At 39.2% G+C, this 16,602-nt stretch overlaps 1 protein-coding gene across 1 annotated transcript in view; it reads right to left on the bottom strand.

The window, feature by feature from the left end:
* LOC104498431 (thrombospondin type-1 domain-containing protein 7B-like) overlaps positions 1 to 16,602 on the bottom strand; it is a gene marked incomplete at its 3' end in the record, with an annotated part of 167,474 nt that overhangs the window by 20,473 nt on the left and 130,399 nt on the right. The window contains exon 11 of the mRNA XM_010141808.1: positions 16,178 to 16,281. Coding sequence (XP_010140110.1) covers positions 16,178 to 16,281 — 104 coding nt within the window. The remainder of the gene's footprint in view (positions 1 to 16,177; positions 16,282 to 16,602) is intronic.

Raw genomic sequence — 16,602 nt, 5'->3', positions numbered from 1 at the left:
CCTGCTTTTAATTTTTTAAGTGCAGGATTACACCTCTGTAGAGTTTAGAAAAGTTTCTCAAGGAAATTTCACTAAGAACAGTTTTAAAAATTCAGTAAAACTTCTCATCCTTTAGTTTCAATAAAATGCAAGAGAATATACTGTAGATTTAGATTACCACATCAGAACTTTTGATTTACTCATATTTTTCAACACGAAGACAGACAATTCCCACATATAACTATTCCAAAGCTGTGACTTTGACTTTTACCAAAAGTTCAATAGCAGGGATATTGTTTTTGAGGCAAGATGAAGGAAGAAAGGAATTCTCACAGATAAGACAATGAACTGTCAAATGCAGCTTATGAAATACTACTGTTTCAAATAGACATCTAGATTTACTATGTGCTAACAGTTGATTCAAAAATTATGACTAGGTTATTATGTAGCACACTGCCTGTAAAGCTTGAATTACTTGTTTATCTTATAAAACCTTAGGTGCATGTTCTAAAAACTTCCCCACAGCCTTCCACGTAGGGATGAAAAGTAGCCATTAGAATAATGCTAAATTAAATACCACATATTGCAGGTGTATGACTAGCAATGTACACAAAATTGGAATTTATCAAAATGGCAAAAAAGAAATACTGCAAAGTACTATTGGTGAAGTTACTGACAGAAACATGTAGTTCTCTAGTTTTTGAAAATAATAAAGGAATGCACAGAATGGCTATATTAGCTATTAACCCACTGTCCTAAGTAGTCACACAACTGTAAAAATACAGGTAAGCTTTAAAAAACCACCCCAAACCACAAGAGTAACTCCTGGGTGTGATAAGAATTGTGTACCCACATAAACTATAAACAGAGAAAAATAATCTTTTTTTTTCTCCTCTACTCAACTTACTAAAGGCAGCAAGTTTTTCCTAATAAAAGAGTAAAAAACGAGCTGCCAATGCTGACGTGTCCGCTATCAGTAAATGAGAAGTCTTGATGAGACTACAGGGTTTTCCCCCGTACAGTACACACACAAAAAAGCTGAGATTCATAAGATGTTTTGCACATCATTTCTTCTGTTCTACTTTGCCCAGTATAAAAGAAGCCCATTTCACACTGCTACATAAAATTATTCTAGAAAAAATAAGCATATGCTGGAGGTAGGGTCACAATTTACATTTAAGTTACAAGGTTGACAGTCCTCTCCCAGAAAAAGAATGAACCAAGACTGTGAGGAAATGCTTAACTCTTCAATGTTTCAAATGCTTATTTACCTTTCTATCACATAGGTTTACAATTAAGTTTAATATACCCTCCACTGTGATTATTGGGGGACTCTTCAGTAACAACCCCAAACAACCGTATTATATGTAATCACCTAATTAAATCAAATTATCCTTTATCAACATGAAATCTGCTATACCTACAAGAACACTGAATAAATAGCAAACAACAGGCACTTGCTACCAATACTAAACTGGTTTTCTTTTTCAGAATAACTTACATAAGGCAATAAAGAAATGCAACCTGATTTTTCTCCCCCACAAGACGGCTGCCTAACATCCCTTGTCCCAGCAATGCCAAAGGCAGTGCCCGGTGACAGACACACATCCCTCTCCTGAGCCACGATGGCAGCTCCGTTATTTTTACATTATACTTTAGCAAAGATAACGGAGGTTTCATAATAAGGCTGTATTTACTCAACAAAGCCTTAAAAACTGGACCGAAAAATGTTTACACAGCTACCGCATTAACATATGTTTTTGAGTGAAACCCTGTTGTAGACAATATCTAACAGGTAAATTCATGTGACCAGAACAGTAACATGAAGGGGTACAGCTCTTCTGGAGTCACGTGTAAACAAACGATCATGACACGTTCTATTTTATCTACAATTTTATTACCTTTTCAGGTTTTGGGCTAGTCTGTAGAAAACAACTGACCTGCTGAATGCCCAGATGATGATTGAAAGGGAAAGGCACACGTGTGCTATCCTGGGAAAGGAGCTGAAACAAGGTGAGCTCATGAGCAAGTAGGAGGACACCAACCACTCCACTCTGTTTGGTGTTACAGGCATGCAGATCAGCTTGGAACTTAAAGGCAACTCATTGACTGTTCTAGTGAATTTGGTAAAATTTGGTCTGCTGTCTGTTTGGTGTTACAGGCATGCAGATCAGCTCGGAACTTAAAGGCAACTCATTGACTGTTCTGGTGAATTTGGTAAAATTTGGTCTGCTGGGGTGAAGACAGAGTACACTCTACTCTGCTAGACCATAAGCCATGAGGAGAAACCAATGGAGAACATCAGGGTGGAGAGCAGGCTGAAAGAGAACGACCGTTAAAATATGCAGGTGACAAACAACAGCTGGGACAGGCAGGTAGACTAATACATTCACATAAATATATTTGCATCAAAGCTAAGTAAGGTGTCCTGAAAAGCTGGGCTGGTAGGGGAAAAATGATTAAAGTAAGGTACAACTCCAAAAAAAGACAACCACCAAAGTGAAAGCTCTCCTAGTAGGTAACAGGCACAACCATGGTAGGGACAAGCTGGAATATGAGAGTTCAGCTAAGCCCAGTCAAAAGCTATTCACTGCCCTTGAACAACAACAACAACAACAACAAAAAAAGGTGGAAACTAGGTCAAGTTCCTGAAGGATTAGCTGAAGATGGCAACACAAGCATGCAAAAATCAGAATTAGCAATGGGCATTAAAGGTAACAAAGGATCCTTCCGCAAATATGGTAGAAAACAGACAATCTCCACTCTCCCACCCCACCTCCCCAAAACCTGGCCCAACCTTGCACCGTCCTTCACTGAATGGATCAGCTGCAATCCTGGGAGTGTTGCAATTAGCAGTTAAAAAAAGGCAGGGTCTTGGGCATCTCGGTCCTCTTTCAGGAAAGAGCTGTCAAGAACAAGCTGGCTATTTTGCAATTGTCTTCGAGACCTCATGGAGAAAGGACAATTTATCAGCAAACACTCTGTCTATACGTATAACGCTTCTATCTATTTTTATTTTTTGTTTAAGATGAGCGGTATGGAAGCACACCGGCCTATCTTTTATTTGCACAGAAATATTGAAACAAATAGTTAACTAGCAGATAACAACAACAACTACCAAAGATAGCAAAAGAAAACAAAGCTAAACTTTCTTTCTAATAAATTGATGGACTCTAGGAAAGAAAACAAAGAGTGGCAGCCTCACTTTATAATAGCTTGTTTCCTTGAGGACAAAAATCCTAAAAATGCTCAGCACCGTGAATCCTAAACAACATCCAAATGACTTTCTTAATAATTAAATTATACTGCATCAAAAAGCACATGCCTTTAGCGGTTTGATTTGTACGTGTGCACTCCAACCACGAGTAACTGGGTAAGCACAGATTGGGTGGAGCTGCCGTAAATACACACAGTATGCTTAGCACTAAAGAAAACCTCTGAAATGGAAGAGAGCCTTTGGCTTTAAGTTACCTCTGGACCCGATTCACCCCTGTTTTATTACCGACTTTTGTTATTGTATCTGAATAAAACTTGATTTTATGAGATCTTAAATACTACCTTTATAAACATTTCATGGGATGTTGACTATCTGCAAATTGCTTGTTTGCTTATTGTATCTGTTCATTGATGGCACTGCAATAGCTTATTTTTGCATTAACTTCTTTGTTGAGTCTAGTTTATTTTCTGAAAGAATCCTGGGATGGAATTTTTAATAAGAAACCCTTTAAAGAAAAAAAAGAAAAGATGTCACTGTAACTGGTAAAGACATTTTCCCTTACAGTGCTCTGTTTGCAGTATAATTCAATCAGCGAGTTTATGCCAGTCACCGTGACATTCCAAGGAAGTACTCTGCTTATCATTTAATCAATATGATTTGAGCAATCCAGAAAGGTTTTAAAATAGCAGGCTAAATTCTGTACACACCTCCTGCAACTTCACCCGAGTTTCAGACTTCTGTGCAATAAATGCTCTCCACACATCGTTTCTTCTGCTTCCACCATGCTTACTGTGCAAATTCGACACCAGTGAGAACCTGTGGCTCACCTCCCTTTATACAACAAATATTAACTTGTTTTTAAGTAATGGAAGACGACGACTCCACTGGGAGAAAATACAACAGGCTCCCCTGATCAACCCACGTGACAGCTTGGTGCTAACTGATAGCTGTGCTTGTATATCCATCACTACTACTACTGCAAACCTGCAAGTTTACAAAGCACATACTCAATTTTTCCTGAACTAAAGCCCGGGAATTTAAGCGTATTTAACTTCTGGAAACGTGTCAGATGATTATTTCACTCACAGTAAATACTTAAATCTTGCAAACCCACAAGACCAGCTGCAAATTGCCAATATGTTTAATTCTTATTAAGTTTGCCCCTTGGAAACACCAGCTCTCAGGGTCAAATGAAATTCCATAATCCTGCTAAACTTCTTTCATGGTTACTTTTAATATTTACCATTACCTGTGAAAATCATCTCACTAGGAAAGACAGGCATCTTTCAAAGTCTTCAGATAAGACAATTTACGCAGAGACATATTTTGCCCTGTTTCTCATCAAAGCACTTAAAACTGGAAAGTTTATACTTTCATACCGGATTTGCAGAGTATTTACATTTAAATAAGATTTTTAAAAAAGGCAAGGTACATGATCTAAAAACAAAAATTAATAAAAAGCAGCCATATTCCTACAAATGCTACAATTGCTCATTATGAGGATCAGACAGAAAGCGATCCATCTCGTCATACCATAGAGCTGATGTAGCTTTTCCTTTCATACATCACAGAAGTTAATTATCATGAGCAGACGTCCTTAGATTACATGAAAGTTTATACTCCAGGAAACTAGGCACTGAAGCTATCTATTTTAAAGTATAAATGTATTCCCTGTTTGTTTGGAAGTTTGCTCACATGCAACTCCACCAGCAACATAGCCCACATAAAACCCACCCATCTCGCAGGCCATGATTTTTACGTGCTCCACTAACTTAACCGAGCATTTCAGAGCAGCACTGAAAAAGCACCTGCTGGTCAAAACAACTTCTCAAAACCACGGTGCATCTGATTTGCCCCACCAACTCCCCAGTGTGCCCCAAACAACATCTGCAGTGACCACCTCACATGCTTTGAGGGTTAAAATGCAATAGAAGAGCTAAATCACTCACACTCCCTCCAGGTTCATGCCTCATAGAGCTGCTCAGTTCTGCAGACCAATTTCCGCTTGATTTTCTCAGATATCGTTAATAAGTACCTATTATTAAGATGCCCTCCCAGAGCATTAGGAATGAAGCCAGCAGCGAAGGCTCGTGGTCAGCAAGGGCAGAGGCTGTGGAAGCCAATATATTCCTATCACACAGCAGTGGTTGGGAGTGCTGCCATTTCACATCCTACCTCCCCTGAGGACATGCTGATCTACTTCACCCTGAATTAGACAAATGCTGAAGTAGATGGCCTTGGACAAGCCTATTACATTTTAATAGGTTGGTTAGATTCCCTCATAGTGAGTACCTCCAGTTCAGGCGTTTCCTTTGCTACACAAAGACCAGGATAAAAACAAAGATCAGAAAGTTAATATCCAAAAGACAGTAGAAAACAGATAACTTGAAGAAATTTCAATCACCTTGGGGCACATATCAAAGAAAACAAATTCATGATTGCAGGACTGAAATTTCTGTGAACCGTCAGGAAGAAACAATAGAACTGACCAGAACTGACCAGAAAAACAGTAAAAAGTAGTATTTGTTACAAGGCTTCACATCCAAGATCCAAATTTGACACTACAAAATACTCTACTCTCTGTCAAATATCGAAATATATTATTCCAAACTTTCCTTATTTCACAAAGCAAATATCAGCAATCCTTTAATAAATGATGCATGCACCAGGCAAAACCTGCGGCTGCCGGGGAAAAAAAATTACTTTAGAAAAATCTTTGTTAGAAGGTGACATTTTTTTCATTACTATCTATTACCATCAAAGTATAGCGATGGCTTTTTCTTGTGCAGTAATTTTATTCCAGTGGAATTCCAATTCTTTGGATGAAGTTTCTCTTGATTTATTATAATATAAAGAAGACGGAATCTTCTCCTGAGTCTTTTGAGAAGCAAATCAATGACAATACGGTGAAAGGGGAGAAGGGGTGTTTCCCAAAGGAAAAAAACCCTCGGAAGTATTACTGCTGCCATCATCAGACTGGTTTAGAAAGCGCTACACACACTGCTCAGTATTTTTAATATTTCTGAACGTATTTAGAAATGGTGCCAACAGAACAGAGCACCACTGGACGTGTGAAGCAAATGTAATATTGACCGTTCCACAGCTACCTGACGTACTGCCGCAAGTGCAAGCACTTCATAAGCATCCCCGTCACTTCCAGTTACTCTACTGTCACTTTAGTGCACCTGTCTGAAAGAAGGATGCTGGGAATTTCGATAGTTTGAGCCAAGGTTATTAATTTATTCTGAAATTGAAAACTCACGTATAAGACCTCTACTGCAGACATAAAGCCATTGGAGTAACATAAATATACAAATTCAGATTCAGCAAACATGACATCAGGGCTCCTTTTGCACCTTTGTGGCATGTCACATTTAACAAATCTTGTGCCTGAAGATTTATAGTAAGCCACACTGATGAGCTCTGCCATTTAGGATGCTAATAGTCATGTTGAGTATTAATGCTTAATTATTCAAAGAAATGTGACTCAATCATTTCCAATATGAAGTGCTTTCTAACTAATGCAAAATAAGGGAAAATGCAAACTGCAACTTTTACCAAGCTCCTCTGAAGGAAATTCCCCAGGCAGTCCAAACCTTAGCAGGCTGACAGTGAAAAATACCGGCTATAAATCAAACTCTGCATTCCTTTCAACATCTCCCTTTACCCTTTCACCAGCAGTTGGGGATTTTGGTTTTGGTTCTCTTTAGTATTTGATTGGCTTAAACAGGACCAGCATTTCAAGCCAGAACCATCCACTTCTTCAGCTAGCTAAAATAAATACCAAACTAAGCCCCTTTGGTGCTACCATACTGTAAGAATAAATCACTGGTCTTTATTTTTCCAGTTAATGACTCTGGAACGTCTCACAATTTGGTATTCCACTTGACTGAGATCATTACGGACAAGGAAGACGTTATTCTGACAAAGAGTGGGAGAAAAACATCTCCAGTGTTTCCCCAACAACTAATGGTATAAAAGCTTTATAATAAACTTGCTTATTTTTGGTCATGCTTCAAGGTTTCCCATTTAAAGTGTCTATTTGAAGAAAAGTTCTCCTCAAGGCCATTTCCCAGAGAAACTGGATCTTATTCTGCTCAGCTCAGATGAATTTTTAACAATTTCCCTATGAGCCACAGCGGCTTTGGCATGAATTATCTTCGGATTTGTAAACAGCACAACCGTGACAAGGAGGAAATTAAAATTTTATAAAAGCAAAAGTAGATCTAAATCAGTACTGAATGGGACTGCCTGCAACACGGAGAGGTGAACAAGGGGGACATAAAAGTGTTATATGAAATAGCAAAAAAAAAAAAAAAGGGAGACCAAATGTCTCAAGAACAAAGGATGATTCAGTTACATTGAAAATCATCAAGAAACTAAACCAGTTTACTCACAGCAAGGTTTACTCATCAAACTGGGGTATGCCAGACACAAACAGAGGCCAAAGGATTAGGAAAACCATGAAAACATCAGATATTTTTACAGCTAGTTACAGTGACAGTTACATGAGCTCATATAAAATATTCAGGATTATAAACCCTCGTGTTTCAGGTTCCAAGTCAATAAAATACAGAGTTTTAGGATGAAACAGCTCCTGTTATTTCGATTAAGGAGCACACCAGGCTCGGTGATCAGGTCTACTTACAACCCACCTATGGCCACAGAAAAGATTCTTCTTCTAGCTTATGACATCCTCTGCACAAACCATGAAGGACGACCACCCAGGGCTACTGTTCACATAATAAAAATTTCTCGAGATTTGAATGGAAAGCTTGAATCAGCTGTTCACAACTAGGATTTTAAATCACTGGAAGCAGGTGCTAAAAACAAGTCATAATTGGAAGGGCCTGTCTCCAGTTTGAGGGAGAGATAGCTCTTCATTATGTCTCTCATTATGTCTTTCATCCTTCTGAGTAAGTCCCAGCACAGTTTGGTTCTCCTTGGACCTCTTTCATCTACTATACTCTGTTTAATGACAATCCATCATTTAAAAAAGGTCCCCAAAAACGACTTTCACCAACGATAGTTGCTTAGATCATACAGACTACACACTAGATGAAAGAAATCTCAGGAGGACCAAAGAGAGCTGAACCTAATCAGAGGGATGAAAGACAAAATGGAAATCTATCTACCCTTACATTTAAAAAGGAGTTTCCTTCAGATAAGATGATCTCGACTCTCTCTCTGTACCTGTTAAATATGGTGTGAGTACTGTCAGATCATCTGAGACTTTTATGATTGAGGCGCTCTAGCAATCCTTGTAAATTGTACACATTTGGATGGTGCTGTCTTTGACTTTGAGGTGATCAGGCCATTTCCTATTGATCTAAAACCCTCTTTCCCGCTTCTTCCCTCCTTCCTCCTAATCAAGGCAAAAATACATAGCCTGGGAAGCTTTGATGTTCCTCTGCTTTACTTCTCATTATTTTGATCTTTTAACAATCCGTCTATTGGTACATGCTTGTAGTATACATTTTCAGCATTCATGCCTTCTGGCTTCAAAGGACTTTTCCACTTGATCAAGACATTTTTCCCCCTAGAAAAAAAAATCCTGTTTGTGGTATTAAGATGCTGATATTTGTTTTGTTTATCAGATAGGAAGAGTATATAGTTCAGCTAGAAAGCCTGTTTATTTCCTTCTACAGAGTGGAATATACTGTCATGTTTTTGAAGGAAATCAGATATACTTAATTTATCTGACGCAGTCTACATCATCTTTATTTTACAGAAAGTCTACAGATTACTGAGCTGCCTTTGGATAAAATGTTGCGCTGTAGATTGCTGTCAGGACAAATTCTCTAAGAGTCTCCTCAATTTTTATGTTGCTGGCGTAAGGCTGCAGTGACAGAAATGAGTTGAAGTCTCTCTTGCTATTAGTTAGCATCTATAAAGTAATGTCATGCCAATTCTCCTACCGACTATGAAATACTCTTACAGCAGCTATACCTGAGGTGGAAGCTGGGCAAGACCCAAACTGAAATGTATTAGCACTGTTTTAAGCGTCTTGTGATGCCTGCTGACATCTCCCATGAAAAAGGGGAGGGTAGTCCACCATCACTCTTTTATGAACAACCTGTCACTGGAAAATCAGTATCAATCTTCCTTCCCTTTGTCCTAAACTAAGACGCAAGTAAAGAAAAATGAGTCTACAGGAACACATTACCTGAAGATCACTGGGATGTAATACAATAAAAGGATGAATTTCCATTCCCCAAACCAGTACCCAGTCGCAGACTCCAGTACAGCCACGCACATATTTGCATAGACACCTCCACTACACTGCCAGGTTTTAAGGAAATGGTCCAGGATGATTTCTATAGAAGCAGGTGATTTTATTTCTCATAAATTAAGCTGCAGGAGTCTAAAGGGAGCCATGAAATGCTCCGAAAGATTGATCCATTGCATCTCACATAGCCTCATCTGTCCCCTTCCCTCTCCTCCTGCTCCTGGTCAGTTCCAATGTTCCAAAGCTGAAAAAATTCCCGCTGAAACTCCAGAGAGGATATCTTCCTCATTCCACTGGTGCAGGAAAGGCTAAGAAGGCATACATGACAATATTGTATTTTTGTCTCCTCCTCCTTAATTTTTCCTTATTTTCCCCTTTACAAAACGCTGTCACACATTTTTGCATGAAGCTCATCTACTATCAAAGCCACAACTAAACCCAGACTTTGGGAAGTAATTTAAAGGTCAAAGCCTATGGGCAAACTGATTGAAATTAGATACAAACAATCCAGATTCATGTAATAAAACATCCATGCTGCAGTGATAAACCACTCCTGCTTCCATGCACTCATTTCCACAGTTCAACAAGAATGGAGTTTTAAATGTAAAATCAAGGGTAAAGTTTCATTAAGTTCAAGAGACTTTAATTCATTAACTGACATTTGCCAGTTTAGACTCCTAAATACCTAACTTCCTTCTGTTAATTAAATTTTGGTATTTTGAAAAAAGGTTCCTAATCTATTCTGAATCTATTGGCAAACAGGAATTGGAATTACTTCAAGTTCTGATGTTTTTATTTGACCTGAATGGTTTGTCATTATTTACAGTGGCAGAACATGTTATGGAACAAAAACAAAAGGAAGCATTACCTGTTAAAAATACTCTATTTCAGGAAACAGAAGAATAAATTTCAGAAAAATGTAATAAACACATGATTTTATGATGGGCATTGTTTTACAACAGTATAACGCTACTCACACATAGTCCACTCACTCTTAATTCCAGACTTACCTCCACAGTACGGATGTCCATCTTTCTACGTAGTGAGAGTGCAGCACGGTTTTTTTTCTTTAAAGAAAATTTCTCTTTTCGGATTCCAGAGCTTGCTCAAATTTATTTGGTTTTGCCCTGCCCTTCAAAGTACTCACAATTTGCAATTACCCAGATGTGTTGTAGATGTACTCTGCATTTCATTACACATTGTTAGTGAAAACAGTGAAGACAGTCAAGAGTACACGTCCTCTGCAGGAAACCATCTGAAATGGCCTTCCTGGCTGACAGCAAATCACTGATAACAGAGCTTGGAATGCGTTTTTCAACAAGTTTCACAAACACCTCGCCCTGCATTTCTCTAGGTCATACTTTCTCATTTCACATGGGAGACTGTCTCGTGGGACTGGACTCAATGTCCTCCTAAAGTCAAAAGAATATCATCTGTGCTGCCTTTTGCTTACCTTATTGCCTAACCTCCAGCCCACTGCCTTGTCACGGAAAGAAATCAAATTATCAAGAACAAATAACAGTAAATCAATTCTGCTTTGGTTGTTCCTTATCACCTTATTACTCTTCGTGTGTTTATAAGCTAAAAATCACACAACCAGTGACCAGAAAATAACAATACAGATAACACGTACTTTATGAATTTGCAATATGATGTAGAGCAGCTACATGAGTAAACTGTTGGCAAAGCCCTGGGCAGACATGGCTGATAACAGACTGAGGCTCTCCATCCTGGCAGTGTAAGCCCCTGAACCAGTACCCCCACCCTAGCCAGACTTAGCTTCACAAACTTTCCTTTCCTGTACCACAAGACTCGGTTCCTGTCCTTACCCTGGTAATTATTTTTTTCTCCTCAACTACTCGTTACCGACGCCACCAGCTGCTAGGCAGCTGTCTTCCAGACCATGACGCTGGCTGCAGTGACTTGAGTTCAGCTCACTGTGCTGCCATTTGTGTCCCAGCAACCACCCATTGCACTAGACTAGCGTCATCAGAAAAAACACTGTCAAACCCAATGAACCCCCAGCACTACTCAGCAAAAGGATCAAGGTGCCATTGTCCTACCAGGCAAAGTCGATGCTGGAGGGAGCTACTGATGACAGGGAAGCCGCTCTCAGCTGGACAGATTTATACCCGGGACTGCACCGCAAAGCACTGCTCATAAAACATCACCATCTACCTGAAGTTGTCCGTGTCTTCACCACGTTTACTATCATAAACGTATTCATTGTAAACTTCAGTTTATCACATTGCCTTTAGCCCGTAAATTATAACAGGATTCTAATCGGTACCTCCTGAAACTGGTAAGTCTGTGCAAAGCATTCTGCAACTCAAATTACAATGAATGCATCTGTTAATTTAGCTAATCAGCAGTTACATTAGCTACCTACAAAACAGAGAATAAGAACTGTGTGAATATCTTGTGAGAAAAAAAATGGTAACACTGATGCTTTTTTTGATGGCACACCTCATTATAATAGGTTACCATAAAAAAATTTCAGCAGAAAGAACAGCAATGTGTTACAGATTGATAATACACGAGATATTACAGCTAAAGGATGTCTGAAACATTTTTGTAGATGCAATGTTAACAGGCAATAAGAAATTCATCCTTTCATCTTGCTTAGCATGGGACACATGTTTACTTAGTCATTGATTTATTACAAACTGTGTCTGTAATCACAGTTTTGCCGGTATTTTACATAATACTATACTGGAACTATCACTGCATGTAGACACACTCAGAAAAGTTAGAGAGCAGATTGTTACAGTTTTCATCCTCATAATGGTAAGATTTTGATCTGCATCTCAGTCTAAAACCTGTCTTATCTGCAATATCCCTATAGCTATCAGAAACCTCCAGAGCAAAAGCCAGAAACCTGCAATGGAGGAGACAGGAATCTTAAACTGCTTGAGTTCAGTGCTGCTTGCATTCTACTTTCTCACTGTCAGTTCATACACCAACTTTTCTGCTGAAACAGATTATATTTAACATCAACCATCTTAGCAAAGTCTACGCGGTGTGAATTTACAGCCTGGTTAAAGAAAGAAAGAAATACATCGCACACGGTCCCATAGTAGAGCATACCAAAAGAAATATGCCACTAAGATGCCCAACGAGGCTATCCAGCATCGATCCACTCCATGACCTCAGGTGAGCCAGGAAGAGTGCGCTCCTCCAAAGCAGAGGAGCAGCTTCTCATTACTGCATTGTTGGGTTTGTTGTTTTCCTGTACATAAATCAATAAATTATTCTGTAAGAATATTTGCTGCTCTGTGTCACAGCATTTCTGTATTCTTGTGATGCGGAGCTAGAGCTTAGAGATGGACTTACTGTCTCGTGAATGGTGGGAGATATGATTAAATCCCACCACATGAATCACAGTTGAGAAGTGGCAGGAGCAAGAGAAATAAGACATGACATGTTCCACTGCTGCAGCTTCTCCTTGCTTTTGGAAAGTAAGTACTTTTTTCATAACCATGTTGCCAAGCGTATTTCCAAGACTAGCTTTTAAATTGGAGTCTCATTACATCAGTCCGGTCTTTAGTATGTGCCTATTTACTTTATCAACGGCTTTTGAAGCAGCCTTCAAAGACACTTGCTTAAAACCGGCTTTCCATCCACTAATTAAACCTTAACAATCCCTTGTAATGTGCAACACATTTTTTTTCCCAAAAATGTACATGCTCAAGGTGGCTGCTCATGTCATCACTGAAGGGAGAGGTCACTTCTGAAGGATCCTCCATCACAAACATCAGAGAAAGTCACTGAAGAGCATCCGAAGCAGAAGCAATTTTCTCACAGTCCTGACATCTCTAGTAAATTAGTCACTTGTCGAGGAAAATGACAGCTATATAGCAATAGAAGAGCTTGTAAAGCTCTTCATTTACTGTTAGAAATGTTGTCTATGTGACTGTCAAGCAACAGTAACATCCCCACCCTGTTTTACTCATGTGCCTTGTCTTAGGGGCTTTTTGCAAATCAAGCCTTAATGAAGTTTAAATAACAACTATATTTCTTAGTTCTAAATGCTACTTTTCTCCTACCTGCATGACTGTTTTCTCTAATAAGTTAGTCCACTGAAGCTGATACACAAAATGAAAGGCTATTGTAATTAGTATAATAACATCCCAAGATAAAGCCATGAAAACTGCAGCTTCAGACAGCTGTCATTTCTTTGGCTATTTTGCTTATTATTCACAGACAAATTCTGATATCTTCTGCACATTACATATACATCATTCTGCACATTTATGTGCAATTTCAGTGAAAACACTCATGGAACAAGAACTGTAAGTATCTATCTCAGAATTTAGCCTAGAGAAAGAATGGAGTTTGAAAGTCATTTCAGACTTCATTTTTCCTCAGCACAGTCATTGTTCTAAATAGGTATGCGTAAACATAAGCTTTCTTTCTTTCAAAACAATTCATATTAATTCAATGTCCTTATATAACTGGCTATATACAACAGCAGTCACTGAAAAATGAAATCCTCTTATTTACATGACAGTCAGGATATGGACAGTAAAAGAAAAAAAAAACACTAAAAACGGATGTTCTACAGAACAGCAAGTTCCTTTACCACTGATTATATTCAGTGGTAAAAGGGTAATTGCTGCTACATGGTAAAAAAGAGATTGGGCAAATTCATATAAATACTCTTTGGAGAATAAGCACTTACTGGCTAAAGATGCTGACACATTATGCAAGCCAATTACTGAGCGGAGTGGTGATGATACCGCGAATGCAAACTCATTTGCAGGATGCCTGAATATTGCAGGAAAGCATCTATCTAGAACACCGTCTGTTCTTCCACTGATGGCACAGATTCCCCTGAGAAGACCCACAGAATCATAGAACATAATTTAGAACGGAAGGGACCTCTGAAGAGCCAATGCCTGCTCAAAGCAGGACTGACCTCAGAGTTAGAAGAGGCAGCTCAAGACTTCATTCAGCCAAGTTTTCAGTATTTCCAAGGAACTTACAGTCTCTCTGGGCACCTGGGAATTTCCCTCATTACACCCTATGTTATCTTCTGTTATTTCACTCTGCACCTCTGGGTAGGGTGTGGCTCCATCTTCTCTGTGAACGCCACTTCCAATTAGACCCTTCTCCAGGAATAACAACCCCAAATTCCCAGCCTCACCTCACACGTTATTTCAAAAATATCTCCAAAGAGCCCCCTTCATGGTGGATGGGAGGATCAGAAGCCCTCCAGTGGTGTGGTCTACAAGCTGAAGAGACCCTGCAAGGCATGCAAGAAAATGTCACCCTGGGCTAAATGGCTACGTCCTGACAATATGGTGACACAGCACCTCTTCAGATGTGCTAGCTGCTCTTGAGGAGTTCAAGTAGCAGCAAGGTGAGGTATTAACAGCAGCTTTATGAAAGTTTCCCTTACTAAACACTTCTTTGGATGAGATACAGAATTGCTGAAAATCCAGCAGCTTGTTTTTCAGAAGCAGTATGGTCAGAGTTCACACCTTGCTTTCAGCTGCCTTCTCCACAGATATCACACCCCTTGTCTGTAGGAAATATCTTGATAATCATCTTCTACGGGTTTCATCTGAGAACACATTGTCCTGAAGCCCCACTCATCTTCAGAAGTACCTAGCAGATTGGTTCTATCACTACACATAATTATGAACACCAAAGCTGTGACAAAACCCACAGCTAATTAAAAAAAAGTGAATGTGTCTCCGAAACAAATTTTACCTAAACCCACCAGGCTATGAGATTCTTTTTCCATGATTACCCCAGAAGAGCACATAGCCCATTTAATTGTCGGAGGACTCCCCACACAGAGTAAAAACAAGTGTGATACTCTCCTATTGCAATTAATTCTGTCAGAGTAAGTTTAATACAAAGTTCGTGCACATACTGGAGCATAAGGGTTACCATCCCTTCACACCCAGACTGCGGAATGCATTTTAGAATATCTCAGTTTACGGAGCTCTCTTTGAAAACCTTGTGGGAAAGCTTGTGGTCAAAACCTAGTTAAAGATATTTACTCCTTTGAGCTTTAGTTTAAAACACATTTCTTCTTTCAGACACAGCCCACATAGTGTCAGGGCTTTTCTTTCTTCTCCTTTGTTTCCAGATTATATAAGAAACTCACTTCATCTTTAAAGAATAGTTTCTACCCTTGTGAAGGAGTAAATTATTATGTCAAGTTTCTTCAGTTAGCATACCTGTACAGTAATCTTTTTTCAATAAAAATAACCTTTTGTTACAGGTTTCATTAAATTTGCCAGGAGACAGATAACAGCCAAATCTCCAGCCATCTGCAGGAACGACGACATTCTCTGATCACACACTCTGAATAATGAAATTCCTCTCCACACTTTTCTTCAGACAACAGGATCACTGTATTTTGCAAGCACTTAATCACGCCAAGGGCAAGAGCCCAAAGCTTTTACCCAGGCTAAGTTCTCCAACAGTTTTAATGAAAATCAGGCCTCATGCAAATTATTAGTAAAATTACAAGGAAATTATCCTTTCCATCTTTAGCACTAAGAATGGATTATTTCATAGAGGCCTAGAGATCGTTATTTTAAAGCCCACGTGCTGCTTCTTTAGGCAGAAGAGCAGGTTACTGTAATGAGAGTTGAACACCAAGCATAAAACCCCTCCTACACTCCAAGCACGCTAGCACGTTACTGGTACTTCAATGTCCAGCACAGCAACAACACTGCTTAAACATCACACTCCCAACACCTTAAATATTTGGAAGCTGCATGGAGAAAGCTTACCCCTCGACTGCAAACCATGTCCACAAGCCTCATTGTGTCCCGGCACACCCTGTCTCACTGAATCTGGCACCAGCACACAGTGACTCCAGCGGTGGGTCTTCCACCTGCAAGAGGAAAAGGTTAACCAGTGCTTAAAAATGAAATTAAAAAATGAACACATTAAGTTAACACATCCAGGCAACAGCTTCTGTTACGAATAATGATATACTGCAGAGACTTCAGGAAAAAGAATCAAAAAGCTGTAATTACTCCTGAAATAAGCATTGTGAACTGAAATTCAGATGTAAGGTTTACTTTCTGCAAAGCCACACTGTCCTCCAACGGTGTTTCCCTTAACCATTTTTGGAAGGCATGATTCAAAGTTACATAAAATAAATTCCTGATCTGCTTTCTGCGCGAGGATGTCTGCCAGTTAACACGACGAG

The sequence above is a fragment of the Buceros rhinoceros genome, unplaced genomic scaffold, assembly GCF_000710305.1.
Source record: "Buceros rhinoceros silvestris isolate BGI_N320 unplaced genomic scaffold, ASM71030v1 scaffold1908, whole genome shotgun sequence".
NCBI classification, from domain to species: domain Eukaryota; kingdom Metazoa; phylum Chordata; class Aves; order Bucerotiformes; family Bucerotidae; genus Buceros; species Buceros rhinoceros.
Note: the sequence above shows the minus strand (reverse complement) of the source record. Positions and strands in the feature narration are given on the sequence as shown.